Below are 22,451 nucleotides of genomic sequence, written 5' to 3'. Positions count from 1 at the left end.
GTGAAATACAAGATAACACACCAATATTTCCACTATTAATGTTTGTATGCCACTGCTTCTGTCTTTTTATGGGCTGATTAAAGGTTGATCATATCCTAGTTGATTGCAAGTTTGTCCTGCCAAGTGTTAATTAACCCTGCAAGCTAGCTTGGACGTTATTTCCATAAGAGAGTGCAATGTTCATACAACAGCTGACATGTTGGACATTGACAGTGAGTAGGAGATATTTGCAATCCTGACATATTTCAAACAAGAATGTTACAATACCATGTGGGCGCGATGTAGGGCGGCCATCTTCTTTGAGGTCACAGGAACTACTTCCGGTCAGACGCCATCTTTGTTGAGGTCAGCGACGGGCAGGTAAGTTCATCATTTAACTTTGCATGTTCAACTTGTTCGTCTCAAATGTTAAAATGTCAGAAAAAAGAAGGAAAAGACAGATATTTAATGCTATTACATGTAGTTATTGTGGAAGCTTCATTGTTTGCGCACAAAAAGGCAACGTCAGAAACCGCAGATTTAATTCCAAATGTTATGTTGATAGGACGTTAACGTGTCTATTTCAGGATCGCTGGTAATAAAATCAAACGCACTAAAATTGCTGTGCGATTGTTAGGAGTTATCCAATTAGAAGTCACTTATATTTTAGACGTTGTACCTTTAGCAAGTATTTTAATATGTATGACTATATGAAGCATCTCACAGGCAGGTTTGAGACAAGAACATGATAGAGTGGTCACTTATCCTATTTTACAGCTGCACGTGAAGGCATCGGCCCGCCTTACCAGATGTCGGCGTATGACTCTGCACTCCGTCAATCAACTGTCAAACTTCTGCATCGCCGACACATTTTCACATCTTTTTCCCCGCGGACGCGACATCTTCGCCGACATCCTGCTTCCGCTCTCACAGAAGGTATTTTACAGGCTTTGTTGGAACATGAATGATATTAATTAGCCCCTCGTTAAACAAGAGTGGTGCTGAAATGGACTCAGGTGGTTGTAGCCATGTTTCATAAAAGTGCGCCGTAGAAGAGTTAAGTTTGAAAGTTTGGCAGAATTGGATGAAGTAGTGAGCTGCACAGGTGTAACATCTCTCCAGGTGAGCTGCACAGGTGAACGCAGGAGTTATCAGCTAATGGTAGCCGTCGAAGCCAAAGTACATTTAAAGGCCTACTGAAAGCCACTACTAGCCACCACGCAGTCTGATAGTTTATATATCAAAGATGAAATATTAACATTGCAACACATGCCAATACGGCCGCTTTAGTTTAATAAATTACAATTTTAAATTTCCCGGGAGTTTCTTCTTCGAAACGTCGTGTAATGATGACGTGTACGCAAGACGTCACAGGTTTTTAGGAAGTATGAGCGCTGCACACACACAGAGCTAAAAGTCGTCTGCTTTAACGGCATAATTACACAGTATTTGGGAGATCTGTGTTGCTCAATCATTTGCAATTTGTTCAGTTACTATTGGAGAAGTTATAGAAGAAAGATGGAGTTGGGAAGCTTTAGCCTTTAGCCACACAAACACACGGTGATTCCTTGTTTAAAATTCCTGGAGCTGAAACTTTCATGTGGATCAGAGTGTGGTCAAGCCAACATGGATCCCGACCAAATGTCAACCAGCAGGTTTCGGGGAGAAAATTGTGGTTAAAAAGTCAGTTCTTACCGGAGAAAAGCTGAGCTTGTGTCGTCCATGAAGCTGCCGTTGACTCCCCTGAGACACTGCGCGTCAAGACACCCGTGGAGACACCCTTCCGACTATCAGGTACTATTTAACTCACTAAAACACTAGCAACACAATAGAAAGATAAGGGATTTCCCAGAACTAACCTAGTAAACATCTAAAAACATCAGAATCCGTCCCAATTGCAGTCGCGTTATTTTATATTTATTTTTTTTCTAGTCCGTCGCTATCAATATCCTCAAACACAAATATTTCATCCTCGCTCAAATTAATGGGGAAATTGTCGTTTTCTCGGTCCGAATAGCACTTTTTGTTGGAGGCTCCCATTAAAAACAATGTGAGGATGTGAGGAGCCATCACACCTGTGATGTCATCGTCTGCGACTTCCGGTACAGGCAGGGCTTTTCTCTTTGGACCGAAAGTTGCAAACTTTATCGTGGATGTTCTCTACTAAATCCTTTCAGCAAAAATATGGCAATATCGCAAAATGATGAAGTATGACACATAGAATGGACCTGCTATCCCCGTTTAAATAAGAACATCTCATTTCAGTAGGCCTTTAAACTCTGCCAACTTGGAAAGGAAATCTGAAAAAGACGCATAGTTTTGATTGAATGTGACATGTAATATTGACATAGTTTTGATAGAATGTGACATGTAATATTGACATAGTTTTGATAGAATGTGACATGTAATATTGACATAGTTTTGATAGACTGTGACATGTAATATTGACATAGTTTTGATAGACTGTGACATGTAATATTGACATAGTTTTGATAGAATGTGACATGTAATATTGACATAGTTTTGATTGAATGTGACATGTAATATTGACATAGTTTTGATAGACTGTGACATGTAATATTGACATAGTTTTGATAGAATGTGACATGTAATATTGACATAGTTTTGATTCAATGTGACATGTGATATTGACAGATTTTATTGAATGTGACAAGTAATATTGACATAGTTTTGATTGAATGTGGCATGTAATATTGACATAGTTTTGGTTGAATGTGACAAGTAATATTGACAGATTTTATTGAATGTGACATGTAATATTGACATAGTTTTGATAGACTGTGACATGTAATATTGACATAGTTTTGATAGAATGTGACATGTAATATCGACATAGTTTTGATAGAATGTGACATGTAATATTGACATAGTTTTGATTCAATGTGACATGTGATATTGACAGATTTTATTGAATGTGACAAGTAATATTGACATAGTTTTGATTGAATGTATAGTTTTGGTTGAATGTGACAAGTAATATTGACAGATTTTATTGAATGTGACATGTAATATTGACATAGTTTTGATTGAATGTGACATGTAATATTGACATAGTTTTGATTGAATTTGACAAGTAATATTGACAGTTTTGATTGAATGTGACATGTAATATTGACATAGTTTTGATAGAATGTGACACGTATTATTGACATAGTTTTGATTAAATGTGACACGTATTATTGACATAGTTACGTAACCAAGATGGCGAGGATTGAGGGTCCAACATCTAGCATTTGACTGTACTTCAGTCAGTTCAACTCTCAAACAGAGTGAAACTTTTCTCTCTGCATAAGTTGGGTAGTGAAAGGTGTAGGTAAGAAACTCAAATTAAGAGGTTTAAATGACTTCTTGTTGATGCCACCAATTTATCTGGTCAACTGACTGGGAACATTTCATATTAAACATGTAGTTGTGCTAAAATGCTGTAGGTGGCAGCATTGGACATGGTTGGAAAACCTACATCTTCTCTGTCCGGACCAAATGTGCTGCTAACTTATCTAAAATAGAAATCTACAGCATGGAGGGATCGTCATTAAAATAAATGTATGGGCAATTATTTAAACGTTTTGATATAAAATCCAAAAAGTAGTCACACTTTCTATTTTATAATTGTTAACAATCAGTTATTAGCACACCCAACCCGATTTTTTTTGAAGGGGAGAGTCCACCCAGATGCTTGTGTGCTAAGGCTGTCTAAAATGATGAGGTGACTAGAATTCAAGTTTAACAACAGCAGTAAGTCCAAATACCGACACTGTGAAAGAAAACTTAGCCATCTCTGAAATGGTCGCCCGTCTCCCATGCTTTTGTCCAGGGATCAAAACTTCAAGTTGGCTTGACTGGTGTGCCAAACACACACACTTTTCTCTCTGGCACTCATCGAGGGTGGACGCTCCCCTTTCCTCTCCCTTATCTCTCCTGCTTTCTTCTTTGTTTTGTCTTGTCTTAACTTTCTTGTTGCCTCTTTTTGCACTGCTCTCCAAATCTAAACATTGGAACTATTTAACTGGCCTCAACAAAATTGACAAGATGTTGGGTTTGGGGAAACCTGTTGTCGTGACGAAGCGGTTGTTGCCGGACACACGACGGACTCTTGGGAGAAGACCCTGTCGAGGACGTGAAGATATCCACCTATTCAGAATGATGACAACAGGACATCTGCTGATTGGAGTAAGCGTTGCTCTGGTTTGTCCACAAATTGGAAGTTACTGGCAGTCTTCAAAGTACCCCAAAGCTGCCACAAGTGATTGGAGGATGCGGGAAGAACTGTGGATTACATCGGACTGTCTACCCCGCAGGTTTGAGGACCAGTCATAGACAATTTAGAGTGAAAAGCAAATATTATTTTCACTCGCATACAAATCATTCTAACTTGGATTGTTTCCCTGGCTTTGAAACTCTCCCGAAGGACACTGCAGTGAAGACACAACAAACTCCCTTTTTTGTCTCTCATGGACACACACCTGTTGTTGACTTTAGACTAGCGACGGCAAATACATCAAGGCCGCGGAACAGAGACACACTACGGGCTCACACACATCCACGAAAAAAATATACGCCACACCCCCCCTCAAACTGAGATTTTTTGAAAATATTATTACTAGCACAATTGTTCTGGATGATATGAATGGGTTGGTGTTGGAATTTTTCGAATCGGATGAAAAATGTTGATGTAGGGAAAACCAGGAAATTGTACGGTAAAAATAGGAACATTTGTTTTCCCAACTAAGAGGAATGTTTTGAAGGTGGAATGGTCAAAATGTGGACTGTGAAAACTTTCCAGGAAGAGGTGAAAATAGAGCTTTGAAAAACTGTGAATGCTGGGAATCCCTGGATTATTTTTTTTTTACTTGGAAAATCGTAGTTAGATTGTCCAAAGTGATTGGAGTGTGTGGACGTTGGTCAGATTGTCCAAGGTGAGTGGAGTATGTGGACGTTGGTCAGATTGTCCAAGGTGAGTGGAGTGTGTGGACGTTGGTCAGATTGTCCAAGGTGAGTGGAGTGTGTGGACGTTAGATTGTCCAAGGTGAGTGGAGTGTGTGGACGTTGGTCAGATTGTCCAAGGTGAGTGGAGTGTGTGGACGTTGGTCAGATTGTCCAAGGTGAGCGGAGTGTGTGGACGTTGGTCAGATTGTCCAAGGTGAGTGGAGTATGTGGACGTTGGTCAGATTGTCCAAGGTGAGTGGAGTGTGTGGGCGTTGGTCAGATTGTCCAAGGTGAGTGGAGTGTGTGGACGTTGGTCAGATTGTCCAAGGTGAGTGGAGTATGTGGACGTTGGTCAGATTGTCCAAGGTGAGTGGAGTGTGTGGACGTTGGTCAGATTGTCCAAGGTGAGTGGAGTATGTGGACGTTGGTCAGATTGTCCAAGGTGAGTGGAGTGTGTGGACGTTGGTCAGATTGTCCAAGGTGAGTGGAGTATGTGGACGTTGGTCAGATTGTCCAAGGTGAGTGGAGTGTGTGGACGTTGGTCAGATTGTCCAAGGTGAGTGGAGTATGTGGACGTTGGTCAGATTGTCCAAGGTGAGTGGAGTGTGTGGACGTTGGTCAGATTGTCCAAGGTGAGTGGAGTGTGTGGACGTTGGTCAGATTGTCCAAGGTGAGTGGAGTGTGTGGGCGTTGGTCAGATTGTCCAAGGTGAGTGGAGTGTGTGGGCGTTGGTCAGATTGTCCAAGGTGAGTGGAGTGTGTGGACGTTGGTCAGATTGTCCAAGGTGAGTGGAGTGTGTGGACGTTAGATTGTCCAAGGTGAGTGGAGTGTGTGGACGTTGGTCAGATTGTCCAAGGTGAGTGGAGTGTGTGGACGTTGGTCAGATTGTCCAAGGTGAGCGGAGTGTGTGGACGTTGGTCAGATTGTCCAAGGTGAGTGGAGTGTGTGGACGTTGGTCAGATTGTCCAAGGTGAGTGGAGTGTGTGGACGTTGGTCAGATTGTCCAAGGTGAGTGGAGTGTGTGGACGTTGGTCAGATTGTCCAAGGTGAGTGGAGTGTGTGGACGTTGGTCAGATTGTCCAAGGTGAGTGGAGTGTATGGACGTTGGTCAGATTGTCCAAGGTGAGTGGAGTGTGTGGACGTTGGTCAGATTGTCCAAGGTGAGTGGAGTGTGTGGACGTTGGTCAGATTGTCCAAGGTGAGTGGAGTGTGTGGGCGTTGGTCAGATTGTCCAAGGTGAGTGGAGTGTGTGGACGTTGGTCAGATTGTCCAAGGTGAGTGGAGTGTGTGGACGTTGGTCAGATTGTCCAAGGTGAGTGGAGTGTGTGGACGTTGGTCAGATTGTCCAAGGTGAGTGGAGTATGTGGATGTTGGTCAGATTGTCCAAGGTGAGTGGAGTGTGTGGACGTTGGTCAGATTGTCCAAGGTGAGTGGAGTATGTGGACGTTGGTCAGATTGTCCAAGGTGAGTGGAGTGTGTGGACGTTGGTCAGATTGTCCAAGGTGAGTGGAGTATGTGGACGTTGGTCAGATTGTCCAAGGTGAGTGGAGTGTGTGGACGTTGGTCAGATTGTCCAAGGTGAGTGGAGTGTGTGGACGTTGGTCAGATTGTCCAAGGTGAGTGGAGTGTGTGGGCGTTGGTCAGATTGTCCAAGGTGAGTGGAGTGTGTGGGCGTTGGTCAGATTGTCCAAGGTGAGTGGAGTGTGTGGACGTTGGTCAGATTGTCCAAGGTGAGTGGAGTGTGTGGACGTTAGATTGTCCAAGGTGAGTGGAGTGTGTGGACGTTGGTCAGATTGTCCAAGGTGAGTGGAGTGTGTGGACGTTGGTCAGATTGTCCAAGGTGAGCGGAGTGTGTGGACGTTGGTCAGATTGTCCAAGGTGAGTGGAGTGTGTGGACGTTGGTCAGATTGTCCAAGGTGAGTGGAGTGTGTGGACGTTGGTCAGATTGTCCAAGGTGAGTGGAGTGTGTGGACGTTGGTCAGATTGTCCAAGGTGAGTGGAGTGTGTGGACGTTGGTCAGATTGTCCAAGGTGAGTGGAGTGTATGGACGTTGGTCAGATTGTCCAAGGTGAGTGGAGTGTGTGGACGTTGGTCAGATTGTCCAAGGTGAGTGGAGTGTGTGGACGTTGGTCAGATTGTCCAAGGTGAGTGGAGTGTGTGGGCGTTGGTCAGATTGTCCAAGGTGAGTGGAGTGTGTGGGCGTTGGTCAGATTGTCCAAGGTGAGTGGAGTGTGTGGACGTTGGTCAGATTGTCCAAGGTGAGTGGAGTGTGTGGACGTTAGATTGTCCAAGGTGAGTGGAGTGTGTGGACGTTGGTCAGATTGTCCAAGGTGAGCGGAGTGTGTCGACGTTAGATTGTCCAAGGTGAGTGGATTGTATGGACGTTGGTCGAATTGTCCAGAGTGTGTGGACGTTAATCAGATTGTCCAAAGTGAGTGGAGTGTGTGGACATTGGAACGGTTCCAATCTAGTGAAAAATGTGGGAATTGTGCAAACTCGAAAAATGGCCCACTCATTTTCAAAAGGAAAAATGTCCCGGAATTCAGGGTAATATGGGATATTTTTTTAAAACAATTTGAGGATCTCACAACTGGTGGTCGAGTCGAACGTTTTGCTACTTGAACAGTTCTGATTGGATGAAAACTGTGGGCTGTGGACCGCGCCAAACTTTTGCTGCAAAATAATGATAGATGATTATTTGGTGTAGAATGTGTGACTGCATGGACATTCACACAATAATAATAATAGATTATTATTGGGTGTAGAATATGTGAATGCTTTGACATTCACACAATAATAATAATTATAGATTATTATTGGGTGTAGAATGTGTGAATGCATGGACATTCACACAATAATAATAATAACAATAGATGATTATTTGGTGTAGAATATGTGAATTCTTGGACATTCACACAATAATAATAATAATTATAGATGATTATTGGGTGTAGAATGTGTGAATGCTTGGACATTCACACACCCAATAATACGTGTGTGAGATGATGTCATCATGTGTGCAGAATAAAGGAACATTCTATTCTGCTTGAAGACACTAGTTTTAATGGCAGGGTGTTCTGTGCTAAGCTAACATCCTGTGGTGCTGAAAGACCTGACTTCCTGTCCAGGTTGGTGAGTGACAGCCTGTGTCCCTTCTTCAAGGTCTTGGAGCGGCGCCATGTCAGGCATGGAAGTGTGTCCCACCGCGAGCGGGAACCCGCCGCCACCGGAAGTAGAGAACCGGCGGAGGCCAGGACGCGTGACCAACCAGCTGCAGTACTTGGAGAAGGTGGTGCTCACAACGCTGTGGCGGCATCACTTCTCCTGGCCCTTCCGCCAGCCTGTTGATGCCGTCACGCTGAGACTTCCCGTAAGCAGTCCTAATCCCACTCCTTCAACGCCCCGTATGACTTGTGTTCCCTTTTCCAGGATTATTACACCATCATTAAAAATCCCATGGATCTGGGCACCATCAAGAGGCGCCTCCAGAACAAATATTACTGGAAAGGCCTGGAGTGTGTGCAGGACTTTACCACCATGTTCACTAACTGCTACGTCTACAACAAGGTAAGACCTGCACACTGCTCACTGTCCCCCATTTAGTTTTATGACCGTGCCCCCCCCCATGCCCTCAGCCTGGAGATGACATCGTCTTCATGGCCCAGACGCTGGAGAAGATTTTCCTGCTTGAAGTTTCCAAAATGTCCCAAACTGAACGGGACGTTGCAGTGGTCGCCACAAAGGACCCAGCGAACGTGCAGAAGAGCAATACTGGTAAAGTAGAGTCTGAATGTCCAGGGTGAGTGGAGTGTGTGGATGTTGGATTCTTCAAATGTAGGTTTGTATATTGCCCAAATTATTTTCAAAAGGGGGAAATTCCCGCTCAATTGTAGGTAATTAGGGAAATGTTTGGAACCGAGACACATGCTGTCTTGGCTGTCCAGGGTGAGTGGAGTGTGTGGATGTTGGAAGTCCGGGGAAAGGGAAACATATATAGCACTGGATGTATGGAAAGAGTAGTTCGGGTTGATGGTTTAAAAATATATGAATGGCGGTATTCATAGTTTTACAATGCCCGAATTTCTCCACATGTACTGGTACTGGTACTGGGACCACTCTAGTCAATATGGGAGTGAAAGCTGCAGATTGTCCATTGAAGTCAACAATACACTGCTTTTATTCTCTCAGCTCTCTGTCCATTCAAGACAAGACCCGACATGTCGGAGGTGGTCCTCCAGCAGACGCTGACCATCGTCTCCCCGGGCGTGCCACGCCCTCTGTCACCCATCCAAAGGTCCCCTCAGAAGGATGAACCAGTAAGGGGCGATAAGATGACTTTGGGCAGTGGAATACTATAATGATGGAAAATTAACCTTTGGATGTATTTCAGGTGAAAAAGGCTATTAAGAGAAAATCGGAGTCCATCCCCACAGCACAGACGAGCAGCGTGGCGTCCACCGAGACACATCCCTTCTGCACGGCGTTGGCCAAGCAAGGCAGTGTGAGGCCCATCAAAGTCTTTGAGGACAAGAAGGCCAAACTGCTGGAGCCACTGCACCACTGTGACGCCATCTTGAAGGAGATGCTCTCCAAGAGGCACTACGCCTACGCCTGGCCCTTCTACACCCCCGTGGACGCCGTGGCTCTGGCCCTGCATGACTACCACCTCATCATCAAGCAGCCCATGGACCTGAGCACCATCAAGGTTAGGTCGTCTGCAGTCTGGAGAGATTTCACCTGTTCACACAGCACGTGTTCAAAACTAAACAAAAGTTGTGATATTTTTGTGTGTGGTGTGCTACTATAACATTAATATGGGACCATTCTGTTTCACTACTCTGTAGAGATGCGCGGTTTGCAGTCACAACCGCGGAGTCCGCAAATAAACCGCGGGTCGGGCGGGTGACATGACGGAAAAATAGATTTTAAATAGATTCGGGCGGGTGGCGGTTGAACCAATTGGGAAATATATATTGTAATAATCCCAGGAATGTAGGCTCATAAAACTTCTTGGTTTGTCTTGTCTTTATTGCACAAGATGTAATACAACCACACAACAGCTCTCATGTCTCTAACACTTTTCCCGGGACAACCCCAACTCTCACTTCCTGTCGATAACGTCACTTCCCTATCTCTCCCGGAAGTCCCGCCCCCCAGCCAAAGTCATTGGCTAACACCCCTAGCCAGCCGCTACATTATACATAGTTCAATGTTATGTTGAAGAGCTTCATTTAGCCTCCTGACGTGTATTTATAAATGGTTGATTTATATAGGCTAGTAGGTCAAGTGTACCTGACAACTCTTGGTGGTACAATCCATATAAGACGTCACGCTAACATCACGTGACACCTCTGATGAAGGCTGACAACACTTGATGGTACAATCCATATAAGACGTCACAGATGACGTCACGCTAACATCACGTGACACCTCTGATGAAGGCTGACAACACTTGATGGTACAATCCATATAAGACGTCACAGATGATGTCACGCTAACATCACGTGACACCTCTGATGAAGGCTGACAACACTTGATGGTACAATCCATATAAGACGTCACAGATGAGGTCACGCTAACATCACGTGACACCTCTGATGAAGGCTGACAACACTTGATGGTACAATCCATATAAGACGTCAGAGATGACGTCACGCTAACATCACGTGACACCTCTGATGAAGGCTGACAACACTTGATGGTACAATCCATATAAGACGTCACGCTAACATCACGTGACACCTCTGATGAAGGCTGACAACACTTGATGGTACAATCCATATAAGACGTCACAGACAAGGTCACGCTAACATCACGTGACACCTCTGATGAAGGCTGACAACACTTGATGGTACAATCCATATAAGACGTCACAGATGACGTCACGCTAACATCACGTGACACCTCTGATGAAGGCTGACAACACTTGATGGTACAATCCATATAAGACGTCACAGATGACGTCACGCTAACATCACGTGACACCTCTGATGAAGGCTGACAACACTTGATGGTACAATCCATATAAGACATCACAGATGACGTCACGCTAACATCACGTGACACCTCTGATGAAGGCTGACAACACTTGATGGTACAATCCATATAAGACGTCACAGACGAGGTCACGCTAACATCACGTGACACCTCTGATGAAGGCTGACAACACTTGATGGTACAATCCATATAAGACGTCACAGACGAGGTCACGCTAACATCACGTGACACCTCTGATGAAGGCTGACAACACTTGATGGTACAATCCATATAAGACGTCACAGATGACGTCACGCTAACATCACGTGACACCTCTGATGAAGGCTGACAACACTTGATGGTACAATCCATATAAGACGTCACAGATGACGTCACGCTAACATCACGTGACACCTCTGATGAAGGCTGACAACACTTGATGGTACAATCCATATAAGACGTCACAGATGACGTCACGCTAACATCACGTGACACCTCTGATGAAGGCTGACAACACTTGATGGTACAATCCATATAAGACGTCACAGATGAGGTCACGCTAACATCACGTGACACCTCTGATGAAGGCTGACAACACTTGATGGTACAATCCATATAAGACGTCACAGATGAGGTCACGCTAACATCACGTGACACCTCTGATGAAGGCTGACAACACTTGATGGTACAATCCATATAAGACGTCACAGATGACGTCACGCTAACATCACGTGACACCTCTGATGAAGGCTGACAACACTTGATGGTACAATCCATATAAGACGTCACAGATGACGTCACGCTAACATCACGTGACACCTCTGATGAAGGCTGACAACACTTGATGGTACAATCCATATAAGACATCACAGATGACGTCACGCTAACATCACGTGACACCTCTGATGAAGGCTGACAACACTTGATGGTACAATCCATATAAGACGTCACAGACGAGGTCACGCTAACATCACGTGACACCTCTGATGAAGGCTGACAACACTTGATGGTACAATCCATATAAGACGTCACAGACGAGGTCACGCTAACATCACGTGACACCTCTGATGAAGGCTGACAACACTTGATGGTACAATCCATATAAGACGTCACAGATGACGTCACGCTAACATCACGTGACACCTCTGATGAAGGCTGACAACACTTGATGGTACAATCCATATAAGACGTCACAGATGACGTCACGCTAACATCACGTGACACCTCTGATGAAGGCTGACAACACTTGATGGTACAATCCATATAAGACGTCACAGATGACGTCACGCTAACATCACGTGACACCTCTGATGAAGGCTGACAACACTTGATGGTACAATCCATATAAGACGTCACAGATGACGTCACGCTAACATCATGTGACACCTCTGATGAAGGCTGACAACACTTGATGGTACAATCCATATAAGACGTCACAGATGAGGTCACGCTAACATCACGTGACACCTCTGATGAAGGCTGACAACACTTGATGGTACAATCCATATAAGACGTCACAGATGACGTCACGCTAACATCACGTGACACCTCTGATGAAGGCTGACAACACTTGATGGTACAATCCATATAAGACGTCACAGATGACGTCACGCTAACATCACGTGACACCTCTGATGAAGGCTGACAACACTTGATGGTACAATCCATATAAGACGTCACAGATGAGGTCACGCTAACATCACGTGACACCTCTGATGAAGGCTGACAACACTTGATGGTACAATCCATATAAGACGTCACAGATGACGTCACGCTAACATCACGTGACACCTCTGATGAAGGCTGACAACACTTGATGGTACAATCAATATAAGACGTCACAGATGAGGTCACGCTAACATCACGTGACACCTCTGATGAAGGCTGACAACACTTGATGGTACAATCCATATAAGACGTCACAGATGAGGTCACGCTAACATCACGTGACACCTCTGATGAAGGCTGACAACACTTGATGGTACAATCCATATAAGACGTCACAGATGACGTCACGCTAACATCACGTGACACCTCTGATGAAGGCTGACAACACTTGATGGTACAATCCATATAAGACGTCACGCTAACATCACGTGACACCTCTGATGAAGGCTGACAACACTTGATGGTACAATCCATATAAGACGTCACAGATGAGGTCACGCTAACATCACGTGACACCTCTGATGAAGGCTGCAGAAGCCAGGTAGCCCAAACTTGTCAGCTACAACACTTTACCTTACTAGCCTATAGAAATCAACCATTTATAAATAGTTCAATGTTGTTACCCACATACGAAAACCAAGCAGTACTATTTGAAACAGTATGTGGGCATACTTTTATTTTGAAGTGTCTCGTTTGGTCTGTGGACGGATGTAAGGAAGCTACTTCCGGGTATGGCCAACGAGGTCTTTGTCATTTGTTGGTATTTTATTGGTAAAATGTTTGATCCACATGCTGTGCATGTTGTTATTTTTACGTTTGTAACCTGCTTTATTTATTACAGTTTTCACGGTGAATTTGAAGGGAAAGTAAGCCTTCAAATAAATCAGTTCAAGAAAGCCATTGTGTCTGTGCTATTTGGAGGGAGTTACACTTTCTAACCTCACTAATGCCTTGCATGGTCTATATTAGATATATAACAGCGGGTGGGTGTGGCTTTGATGAAATGTTGGTTCGGGTGGATGGCGGATGGATGTCGACTTTAGTGATGCGGCTGCGGATGATATAATTGCCTATCCGTGCATCTCTACTACCCTGATATCTCACCTGAACAAACATGATCCACAGCCATCTAAATATAGATCGTATCGATACCAAGGTGGGTATTTGTATCAGACCGATGGTGGGCTGTATACTTTTGTTGTAGTTTCTTTTATATGTCCAGCAAATGACTGTTTTTATCATAGAGTTGATGCCTCTCTCCAAGTCTTTCACTGCAAACATTTGCATCCCAATTTTTATTTATTAGGAGTGTAAACCCATTGACAATTTTCCAGAATTGTTTTTAAAAAGTAACAGTTTTTCATTTGCTATTTTTTAAAAGAACAAAACAGTAAACAACTATTATTGATATTATTAAGGGGTGACAAATTTTATTTTTTAATAAATTGCGATTCTTATTTGTAACGATTCTTATTCGATTAAAAAAATTGATTTTGAAATGTTGTTGTTGTTGATGCAGATCTATATCTGCTGTACACATTTACTTTAGAAAAGAGAAGTGTTGGATCTCGTTTGGGTACAATTTTAATCAACAAAACCAGTTTTATTTGAAGTAATATAGAAATGTATCATAGCTGTTTGTCTATTTTATGGAAGAATGTAGTTCATCATAGAAATGGCAACTCACGTTATCAAAAAGTATAGATTTTGAATGGAAATCGTTTTGAATCGGTAATCGTTACCTCCAAGAATCAAATCGAATTGTGTGGTGCACACAGATTAATAGCCTTATTATTGTTATTATTATTATTATACCTAGACATGTTCCCTTTTTTAAATATTGTAATTGTATATCTTCTGAATTGTGTGACTGTATATCTGCATGAAGTATTGTAAAGGCAGAATTATGTTGGAGTGTTTGGGCCTGCCTTTGATATCCTGGGACACAGCACTCTGTGAACATCTTCTGGCCACTTGGCAAGTCTTCATCATATTCATCCTCACTGAGACACTTGAACCAAAGTCAAGCAATCTAATCACACCTGTGCAGGTGGTAGTGTGACAGTCACTTGAAAACATTCATGGCCTGTCACATTTGGCCTGACTGCTTCACACTATTCTCATGTATTGACGTCCTGGGGTTTGTGACCTGGAGGCCCAAAGGATGCACAAATAAACAAGTAAATACTTGAAATCGTTTAAGTTGTGGGCCCTGAATCTATAGACTATGGAAGTTTTTAACCTTTTGAATGGAATTACGGAACTAAATACACTTTTCCATGATATTACATTTTTTTGGAAAGGTTCTATATAATTTGTCATAATCCTAATCCGCTAACCAGAGGCAAATTCACCAAATGATTCAAGGATCATGACGTTTCAAGTCAAAAAGTGTCTATCTGTTTCGGTGATCCAAGCCCTGTATCTAATGGATGCCGACATTCACGGTATCACCCACCCCTGGCACTCTAACAACCAAAAACCAGCGTGAAAACAGGCAACAAAGAGGATGATCAGCTAAAAAAAGGAGAAGGTGATGGAGGCAGACTTGGTATTTGCTCTAATGAAGTAGCTGCTTTTTCTCTGTAGCTCCACGTTTGGTCACTTCCTGCAGCAGTTCACACAGCAACGACTCGGGAGGGGACTTGAAGGCTTTTGTAAATACAGTATGAGAAATGTGAAATATTTACAATTTTCAGCCTGGAGCCAATTCACTCTCAACACACCTCAGACCACAAAACAGTCTTTGAGGAGGTACTTTGTGTATTGAACAGAAAAAGCTGGAGCAGCGAGAGTACGAGACTGCCAAAGAGTTTGCTGCTGACGTCAGGCTGATGTTCTCCAACTGCTACAAGTACAACCCTCCAGCCCATGAGGTGGTCGCCATGGCCCGCAAACTACAGGTAGACTTTTGCTCACCTTGCCATACCGCCATCCCAACATGTTGGGATTAGGGTCAGACAGTTCATCCATTCTGATCTCATATTTGGCTTCTTACGACCAGAAGAATATGATAATGGGGGGAAAGCGAAGAATGGGCCATGCAACGTGCATGCAAATTCTCCAGGTTGAGTGAGTGAAAAAAGATCCGCACACCAAATCGGATTTTTGTTGCCAGTCTAAAGGCTCCACAGTGCTTCAAATCTGATCTTTTGGCATCAGAGTCAGACCACATCAGGAGGTAGTCCTGAATCGGATCTTTTCAAATGTGACTGCAGTCTTAACGCCATGGTTTTTTTCAGCAGTTTTTGTGTGTTTCGCTTTTTAATTAAGACCAGCACATTTTCAGTGTGTGACTTGTCAATAGTCTACAAATAATAGTCTTTATGTAATGTATGAATAAATATTTTGATTCCAAAGAAATAGTGATTGAAAGCCAGGAATTGACACTGTGGCACATTTTCTTACATGTGAGTGTAAAAATAAATCTGATGTCCGTGTGTCCTCTCCTAAACAGCCATTACAAGATTACCACCCGACCAAACATCCATTCATACTTGATATTACTTTACTTTACTGTCACCTAAAAACACTCGTATTAAAGTGATGTTGGGGCCACATAGGGGCCTGTGCAAGTTTACACTGGATAAAAATCACATTGTACTTGCTGTGTAAACATTCAGCTGGAAAATATCACATGTAAAAAAAAAAAAAAAAAAAAGAGATTTGGTGTGCAGCGTAAACGTAGTCTAAAAGCTTGAGACCTCACCATGGTTGCTACTTTTTATGTGACCCCACGCTAATATGCCGAACCAATAATCACTAAACTCAACACAAAAAGTAAGGCAATTGGCCACAAAAAGGAATCTGTTGTCAAAGGCAGAATATCACAGAAATAAACGTACATATGACTAAAATGCTGTCATTTGTTTGGCAAATAAAACATGTTCATTCATCCCTGCAGCACCCAACTGCTTGGCCCTGAAATAAACAATGGAAAAGTGACTAAACCAGGAAACTATGGCTTAGTTGTTGTGAAGGACATGGATGTCAGATAAATGTACAAACAGGACAGCAGTCGCAACTTGGGAGTCTCTCTCTCTCTCTTTTTAGAAGAATGTTTTAAACAGCCTGAAGTCGTCTCCTTAGTGGCCAAACTCAGAACAGCAGCACACAATAACTGCACTAACAAAATAAAGGTTTTCACATACGGTTAGTGTAATTCACTTAAAGTGCAAAATGATTGTGCTTTGACTTAAAATACTGATCAAAATTTGCATGTATTACACCAATAAATGTAAGGATTTTTGCATTTAATGAACAGTTTTCATAAAATTATACTTATGACAGAAAAAATACACTCACTTTTGTGGTAAAGTAAATGTAAAAGATAAGAATAATTAAAAGAACATGTAAACGGGTAAACAGAGTAAAGCCACTGCTGCTCCACATGGAGAGGAGCCAGATGAGGTGGTCACAACCCCCCCCGAACACCTCCCTGGGGGTCTGACAAGTAGAAGACCCAGGACAAGGTTGCCTAGGAACGCCAGAAAGAGCTGGATGAAGTAGCTGAGGGAAGTCTGCGTATCTCTGCTTTGGCTGCTGCCCCCACGACCCCACTTTGGAAAAGCGAGAGAAGATGGATGGATAATAAATATTCATGTTTTCAAATTAATGAATAATCTCAATAAGGATTTCAATCTCATCCATCAGTTCAGACCCAAATGTCATCCGATCTAGTTTTTATTTATTGATGTTTATTTGCTCATCAGTTGATGTAAACAGTACACTTCAAGTGTTTTTTTTTTTTATGTTTTTTTTTTCTTTCCACTTCCTTTGTCCCTCTTTCTTCCCTTTCTTCCCACATCCAGCCATCCATTTTCTACCGCTTGTCCCTTTGTGGGTGGCAGGGGGGTGCTGTATCCATAAAATAGCAAAGTATAAATGTATAAGTATAAATAAGTTGGTCATGACATCATTTATGTAGAATCATATCATATGTTGGCTTCCTAAAAAGAAGTTCATGCATTTACACGTGTGAACGTCTGACCAGGAGGTATTCGAGGCCCGCTTCGCCAAGCTTCCACAGGAGCAATTACGACGGGTGGACGAGTCCAGAGGCCAGCGAGTGGGGGGTCAGTCCACCTTGCCAACTTCTTCAGAGAGCGAGAGCTCTTCAGACGTGGAGAGCTCATCAGAGGAGGTGACCACACAGCTCGCCAACTTGGAGGAGCAGGTTGGTGTCAAACACACCTCAGGGACTCTTGACTTCATGATATTACCTGTGTCGGGCCTTCAGTGGTACCTCCGTTTCAATATCCTTCAATTCAGGGCGAAAATGTTCACCAAAGACATGTTCGAGTACGATAAAACACATCGCGGATCGAGTGTCTAGTGGGTGCAGTGCACGATAAGTCACCATGAAGTGGAAACATGCAGTAATAGTCCAATCAGACATGTTAAATGCCTTTTTAAGAAGAAAAACAAACCTTTGCAAAACATGTAAAACTGCTTGAAAATCATCACAATAGAATGTACTGTAGTTTTATGAAATAATGTATTCATGTTGCTTGAGTGCCTTTACTCACACAACCAACCTTGCTATATATTGATCTGGTTTTCTTGCCCTTCTCGATACAGACGTGCCTCGCTGCTCTTTGCCGCCAAGTCAGGTGATTTTAATGTTTAGCATTTTCAGTCTTTGTGTTTAATCATTTTCAAAGTGGAGCACTAAAACTATTCTCTGTAAAGTAATATTAGATTGACATGTTTTCCGGTCAAGATTTTTATACCATTTGCTCTTTAACAAATGGCCTACTAACAGAAACTGAGGTACCGCTGAATGGAATAGCTCATTATGGGGGGAATGTCCAGTGGTGGTCTTCCACCATGCATTTGAGGTTTCTTCTTCTTCTCTAGTTGAAAGCAGTCAGTGAGCAGCTGAGGAGACTCACTCAGGACCCTCTGATGAAGCAAAAGAAGAAAGACAGGTTGAAAAAGGAGAAGAGATCCAAAGAAAAGGACATCGCTCGACTTAAAGGCAAAACCCTGAAGTACAAGCGTGTGGTGGAGAAAAGCAGCAGTTTGTACGTACGCCTTACACGCATCCTGACAGTTGCTGTTTGGGTGCTGATGTCTGCCCGTGTTGCTCTGTAGTCATGGCAACAGCAGCAGTATTCACACAGTCGCCATGGAGCGCAAGGCTGAGACGGCGCCTCAGACCTACCAGGCCAGGAAGCAGCCCGGCCTGGTGAAGGTGCTCAAAGCAGACCGGGTCAAGAAGCTGCAGTGGTTGGCTGACGGCAGTAAGTCCCGCCCCCTCCCGCACCACCTTGTCGGGGAGTCCTCTCAACTTTGGTGCATCGCAGGTCAAATGTTGGAGAAACGCAGTGGAGTTATGCATTGTGGGAAGTTGAAGCAGCCCACCAGATGCCAGGTGCTCCGTAAACAGCAGCAGGCGGTGAGGAAGAAAATAGCAGCAGGTGAGAGATGAACATGTGACACTTAAAAGGGGAACCTTGCCCATCATGCACCACAACAGGTTTTTTTCTATTCTAAATGGTAAATAAATGCCGTCCAAAGTCAGTGGAGCCTATAGGAGCTTCTCTATTCTGCCGATAAAGCCCTTGCAAACATCCATTAAGCTTTGATACACTTAGTGGAATACATCATTTCTCCAAGAAGGAGTAGGAAGAAGCAAAGCTTATTTAATCCTACCCCTTTCCCACTTCAGAGTGTTTACAAATACATGTAATGTAACATTTAATATTGACCTATTTTGATCACATTAGGAATATGTGGTGTGTTACTTTGAAAAAACACATCACGTTTGCCTTTTTTTTTTTTCAACTAAATCACTGATTATTGCTCGCTGCAGACTTTTTTCCCAATATGCTTTTATTTATAAAGTTCAACATTGACACAAACAAACACATGAACAAGGACAATTAAACAGTACAATACAGCACCGGGGGTTGTTAATTCAATCAAGTAACTCCATCCATCCATTTTCTACCGCTTAGGCCCCAGCGACCCCGAAGGGAATATCTCAGCTACATTCGGGCGGAAGGCGGGTACGCCCTGGACAAGTCGCCACCTCATTACAGGGCCAACACAGATAGACAGACAACATTCACACACTAGGGACCATTTAGTGTTGCCAATCAACCTATCCCCAGGTGCATGTCTTTGGAGGTGGGAGGGGCCTATCCCCAGGTGAATGTCTTTGGAGGTGGGAGGGGCCTATCCCCAGGTGCATGTCTTTGGAGGTGGGAGGGGCCTATCCCCAGGTGAATGTCTTTGGAGGTGGGAGGGGCCTATCCCTAGGTGCATGTGTTTGGAGGTGGGAGGGGCCTATCCCCAGGTGAATGTCTTTGGAGGTGGGAGGGGCCTATCCCCAGGTGAATGTCTTTGGAGGTGGGAGGGGCCTATCCCCAGGTGAGAGGAAGCCGGAGTACCCGGAGGGAACCCACGCAGTCACGGGGAGAACATGCAAGCTCCACACAGAAATATCCTGAGCCCGTAATTGAACCCAGGACCTTCGTATTGTGAGGCAGACGCACTAACCCCTCCAGCACCGTGCTGCCCGAATCAAGTAATTCCTTGGAATGTAAAATATAAGTATTAATGTGTACACAAGTTCTGTAAATAGTAATCATTCTAGTTTTCACAGCTTTTTGGCTGTTAGAGGTAGATAGTAGGGATGTGGATCTTTGGGTGTCTCATGATTCGATTCAATATCGATTCTTGGGGTCACGATTCGATAATATATAGATTTTTTTCGATTCGATTCTCGATTCAAAAACGATATTTTTCCGATTCAAAAGGATTGTGTATTCATTCAATACATAGATTTCAGCAGGATCTACCCCAGTCTGCTGACATGCTAGCAGAGTAGTAGATTTAAAAAAAAAAAAAAGCTTTTATAATTGTAAAGGACAATGTTTTATCAACTGATTGCAATAATGTAGATTTGTTTTAACTATTAAAGGAAGCAAAAATATGACTTATTTTATCTTTGTGCAAACATTGGACACAGTGTGTTGTCCAGCTTATGAGATGCCATGCAAGTGTAAGCCACTGTGACACTATTGTTCTTTTTATAAATGTCTAATGATAATGTCAATGAGGGATTTTAATCACTGCTATGCTGAAATTATAACTAATATTGATACTGTTGTTGATAATATTCATTTTTGTTTCACTACTTTTGTTTTGTTCTGTGTGGTGTTTGTGTCTCCTCTCAATTGTTCTGTTTATTGCAGTTCTGAGTGTTGCTGGCTCAGCTTTGGTTTTGGGATTGGATTGCATTGTTATGGTATTGCTGTGTAGTGGTTTGTTGGATTGATTAAAAAAAAAAAAAATTTTTTTAAATGAGAATCGATTCTGAATCGCACAACATATTTAATTCGATTCGCATTCAAATTGATTTTTTCCCACACCCCTAGTAGATAGTGTTTTAAATGAAAGTTCTACCTCATTTTCAAAGGCACAAAGAACAGATCGGGTATTGAGAACCTTACATTTATGAATATAAAACTTAGCCAATGGTATAATGATGTTGCCAAGGTCAAATTCCGTGGCGATCCAAATAGCACATCTTCAAGATAAAGCACATAAATATTGTCCAAGATGAAACAACAGAAAGAGGTGGTAAACAGTCATGTGACATGAGGTGCAGGTTTGTATCTCACCTTCACACAGGGGAAGAACCATGGAGGATTTTCAAAGAAATGTCTCGCTCATTTCAGACTTCATGAGAGCCAAGAAAGATACTAAAAGATTAATTAGGATGGTGACTGCTAGGATTTTGATGTTGCTCATTTAGATGATTGATTTATAATCCTGGTGAGTCTTTTCGTGTGGTTTTCACCATTCCCGGGTATAAATGGACTGTGAAAGTGTAGCAACTTGTCGCCATCTTTCCACTATCCAGACATGACTTATGATGTGAAATAAAGTTCAGCAGCTGACCAGTGGATCATGTCAACATTTGAACACAAGCTTGTGAGCACATAAATATCACTAATACATGTTAATATTCCAGCCTCCAAATGTAGTTTTGCTGTCACTTTTGTGATGCTTCTCTTTTGGTTTGACTGGCAGAACAGAGGACCTCCACTGGCTCTGTTGTAAGCAGACTTTTATCCATTTTTTGTCCTGTCTTTCATAATGATCATGAACATTAGGCAGTTCCCCTTCCTTTTTTTAACACATGAACCAGAAGTGAATCCTTCTTTGAATGTGGGTATTGCATCCAAAATGTGCTGCAAAGTAAACCACTAAACAAGCGTGCTGTTTTCAGGCAAACTGGCTATGTCTCCTGACTTCATCTGTCCATCGCAGCTCAGCTGCAGCAGCACTTCTTCCTCTTCCGCTTCCATTTCCACTTCCACTTCCTGCAGCAACAGCTCGCCATCTTCTGACAGCGGTTACTCTCCTGGTGAGCCAGCCCTTATAACCCCTCTTGATTTTGGCTATCCAAGCAAGACAAGTATCACATGATATCGGCTTGCATCTAAAATGTGCGATACAAGCAGCGTATTTACTTGTGCACAGCATCTAAATGTCCTCCAATAACCACACGATTTATTCTTTTTTTATTAAAGTCATTTACAAAAGGTAAACATGCTGGGCAATAGGCTAAGCATATAAACTAGACATATGTAATAATAGATCAATATTGCAGTGTAATACACCACATATGTCAATATAATCAAGTATCAAGTCATGCTAAAGTATCCAGTAACAAACGTGTCCGCATCATTCAACTTACTGCGTCATAGGGTTAATTGAATGAACTATTGTGGCCACAAGGTGTCCACAAGTCCATTCCAGTAAACAAATGGGTTTGTGTTTTTGTTTTACCTGCTATTTATTTCTGTTTGAATAATTTCACGTGATAAGGTCTTTTCTAACAGATAATACAAGTGTGCTATGAT

The 22,451-nt window shown here is 42.8% G+C and overlaps 1 protein-coding gene across 8 annotated transcripts in view; it reads left to right on the top strand.

The window, feature by feature from the left end:
- The first annotated feature begins 283 nt into the window (after positions 1 to 283).
- The window catches only part of LOC133543552 (bromodomain-containing protein 4-like), a 27,713-nt gene continuing 5,545 nt past the window's right edge, over positions 284 to 22,451 (top strand). For 2 of the 8 annotated variants that reach the window (XM_061888180.1, XM_061888181.1), the window contains exons 1-12: positions 406 to 915; positions 8,089 to 8,296; positions 8,356 to 8,493; positions 8,562 to 8,700; positions 9,115 to 9,242; positions 9,317 to 9,631; positions 15,345 to 15,473; positions 17,564 to 17,746; positions 18,430 to 18,596; positions 18,667 to 18,815; positions 18,879 to 18,992; positions 21,815 to 21,952. In XM_061888180.1, coding sequence (XP_061744164.1) covers positions 8,105 to 8,296; positions 8,356 to 8,493; positions 8,562 to 8,700; positions 9,115 to 9,242; positions 9,317 to 9,631; positions 15,345 to 15,473; positions 17,564 to 17,746; positions 18,430 to 18,596; positions 18,667 to 18,815; positions 18,879 to 18,992; positions 21,815 to 21,952 — 1,792 coding nt within the window. In that variant the 5' untranslated portion in view covers positions 406 to 915; positions 8,089 to 8,104. Of the gene's footprint in view, positions 361 to 405; positions 916 to 941; positions 1,102 to 1,631; positions 1,774 to 8,054; positions 8,297 to 8,355; positions 8,494 to 8,561; positions 8,701 to 9,114; positions 9,243 to 9,316; positions 9,632 to 15,344; positions 15,474 to 17,563; positions 17,747 to 18,429; positions 18,597 to 18,666; positions 18,816 to 18,878; positions 18,993 to 21,814; positions 21,953 to 22,451 lie in introns of those variants that run through there. The other 6 variants (XM_061888173.1, XM_061888177.1, XM_061888174.1 and 3 more) reach the window with 6 other exon arrangements.

The sequence above is a fragment of the Nerophis ophidion genome, linkage group LG26, assembly GCF_033978795.1.
Source record: "Nerophis ophidion isolate RoL-2023_Sa linkage group LG26, RoL_Noph_v1.0, whole genome shotgun sequence".
Taxonomy (NCBI): domain Eukaryota; kingdom Metazoa; phylum Chordata; class Actinopteri; order Syngnathiformes; family Syngnathidae; genus Nerophis; species Nerophis ophidion.
Note: the sequence above shows the minus strand (reverse complement) of the source record. Positions and strands in the feature narration are given on the sequence as shown.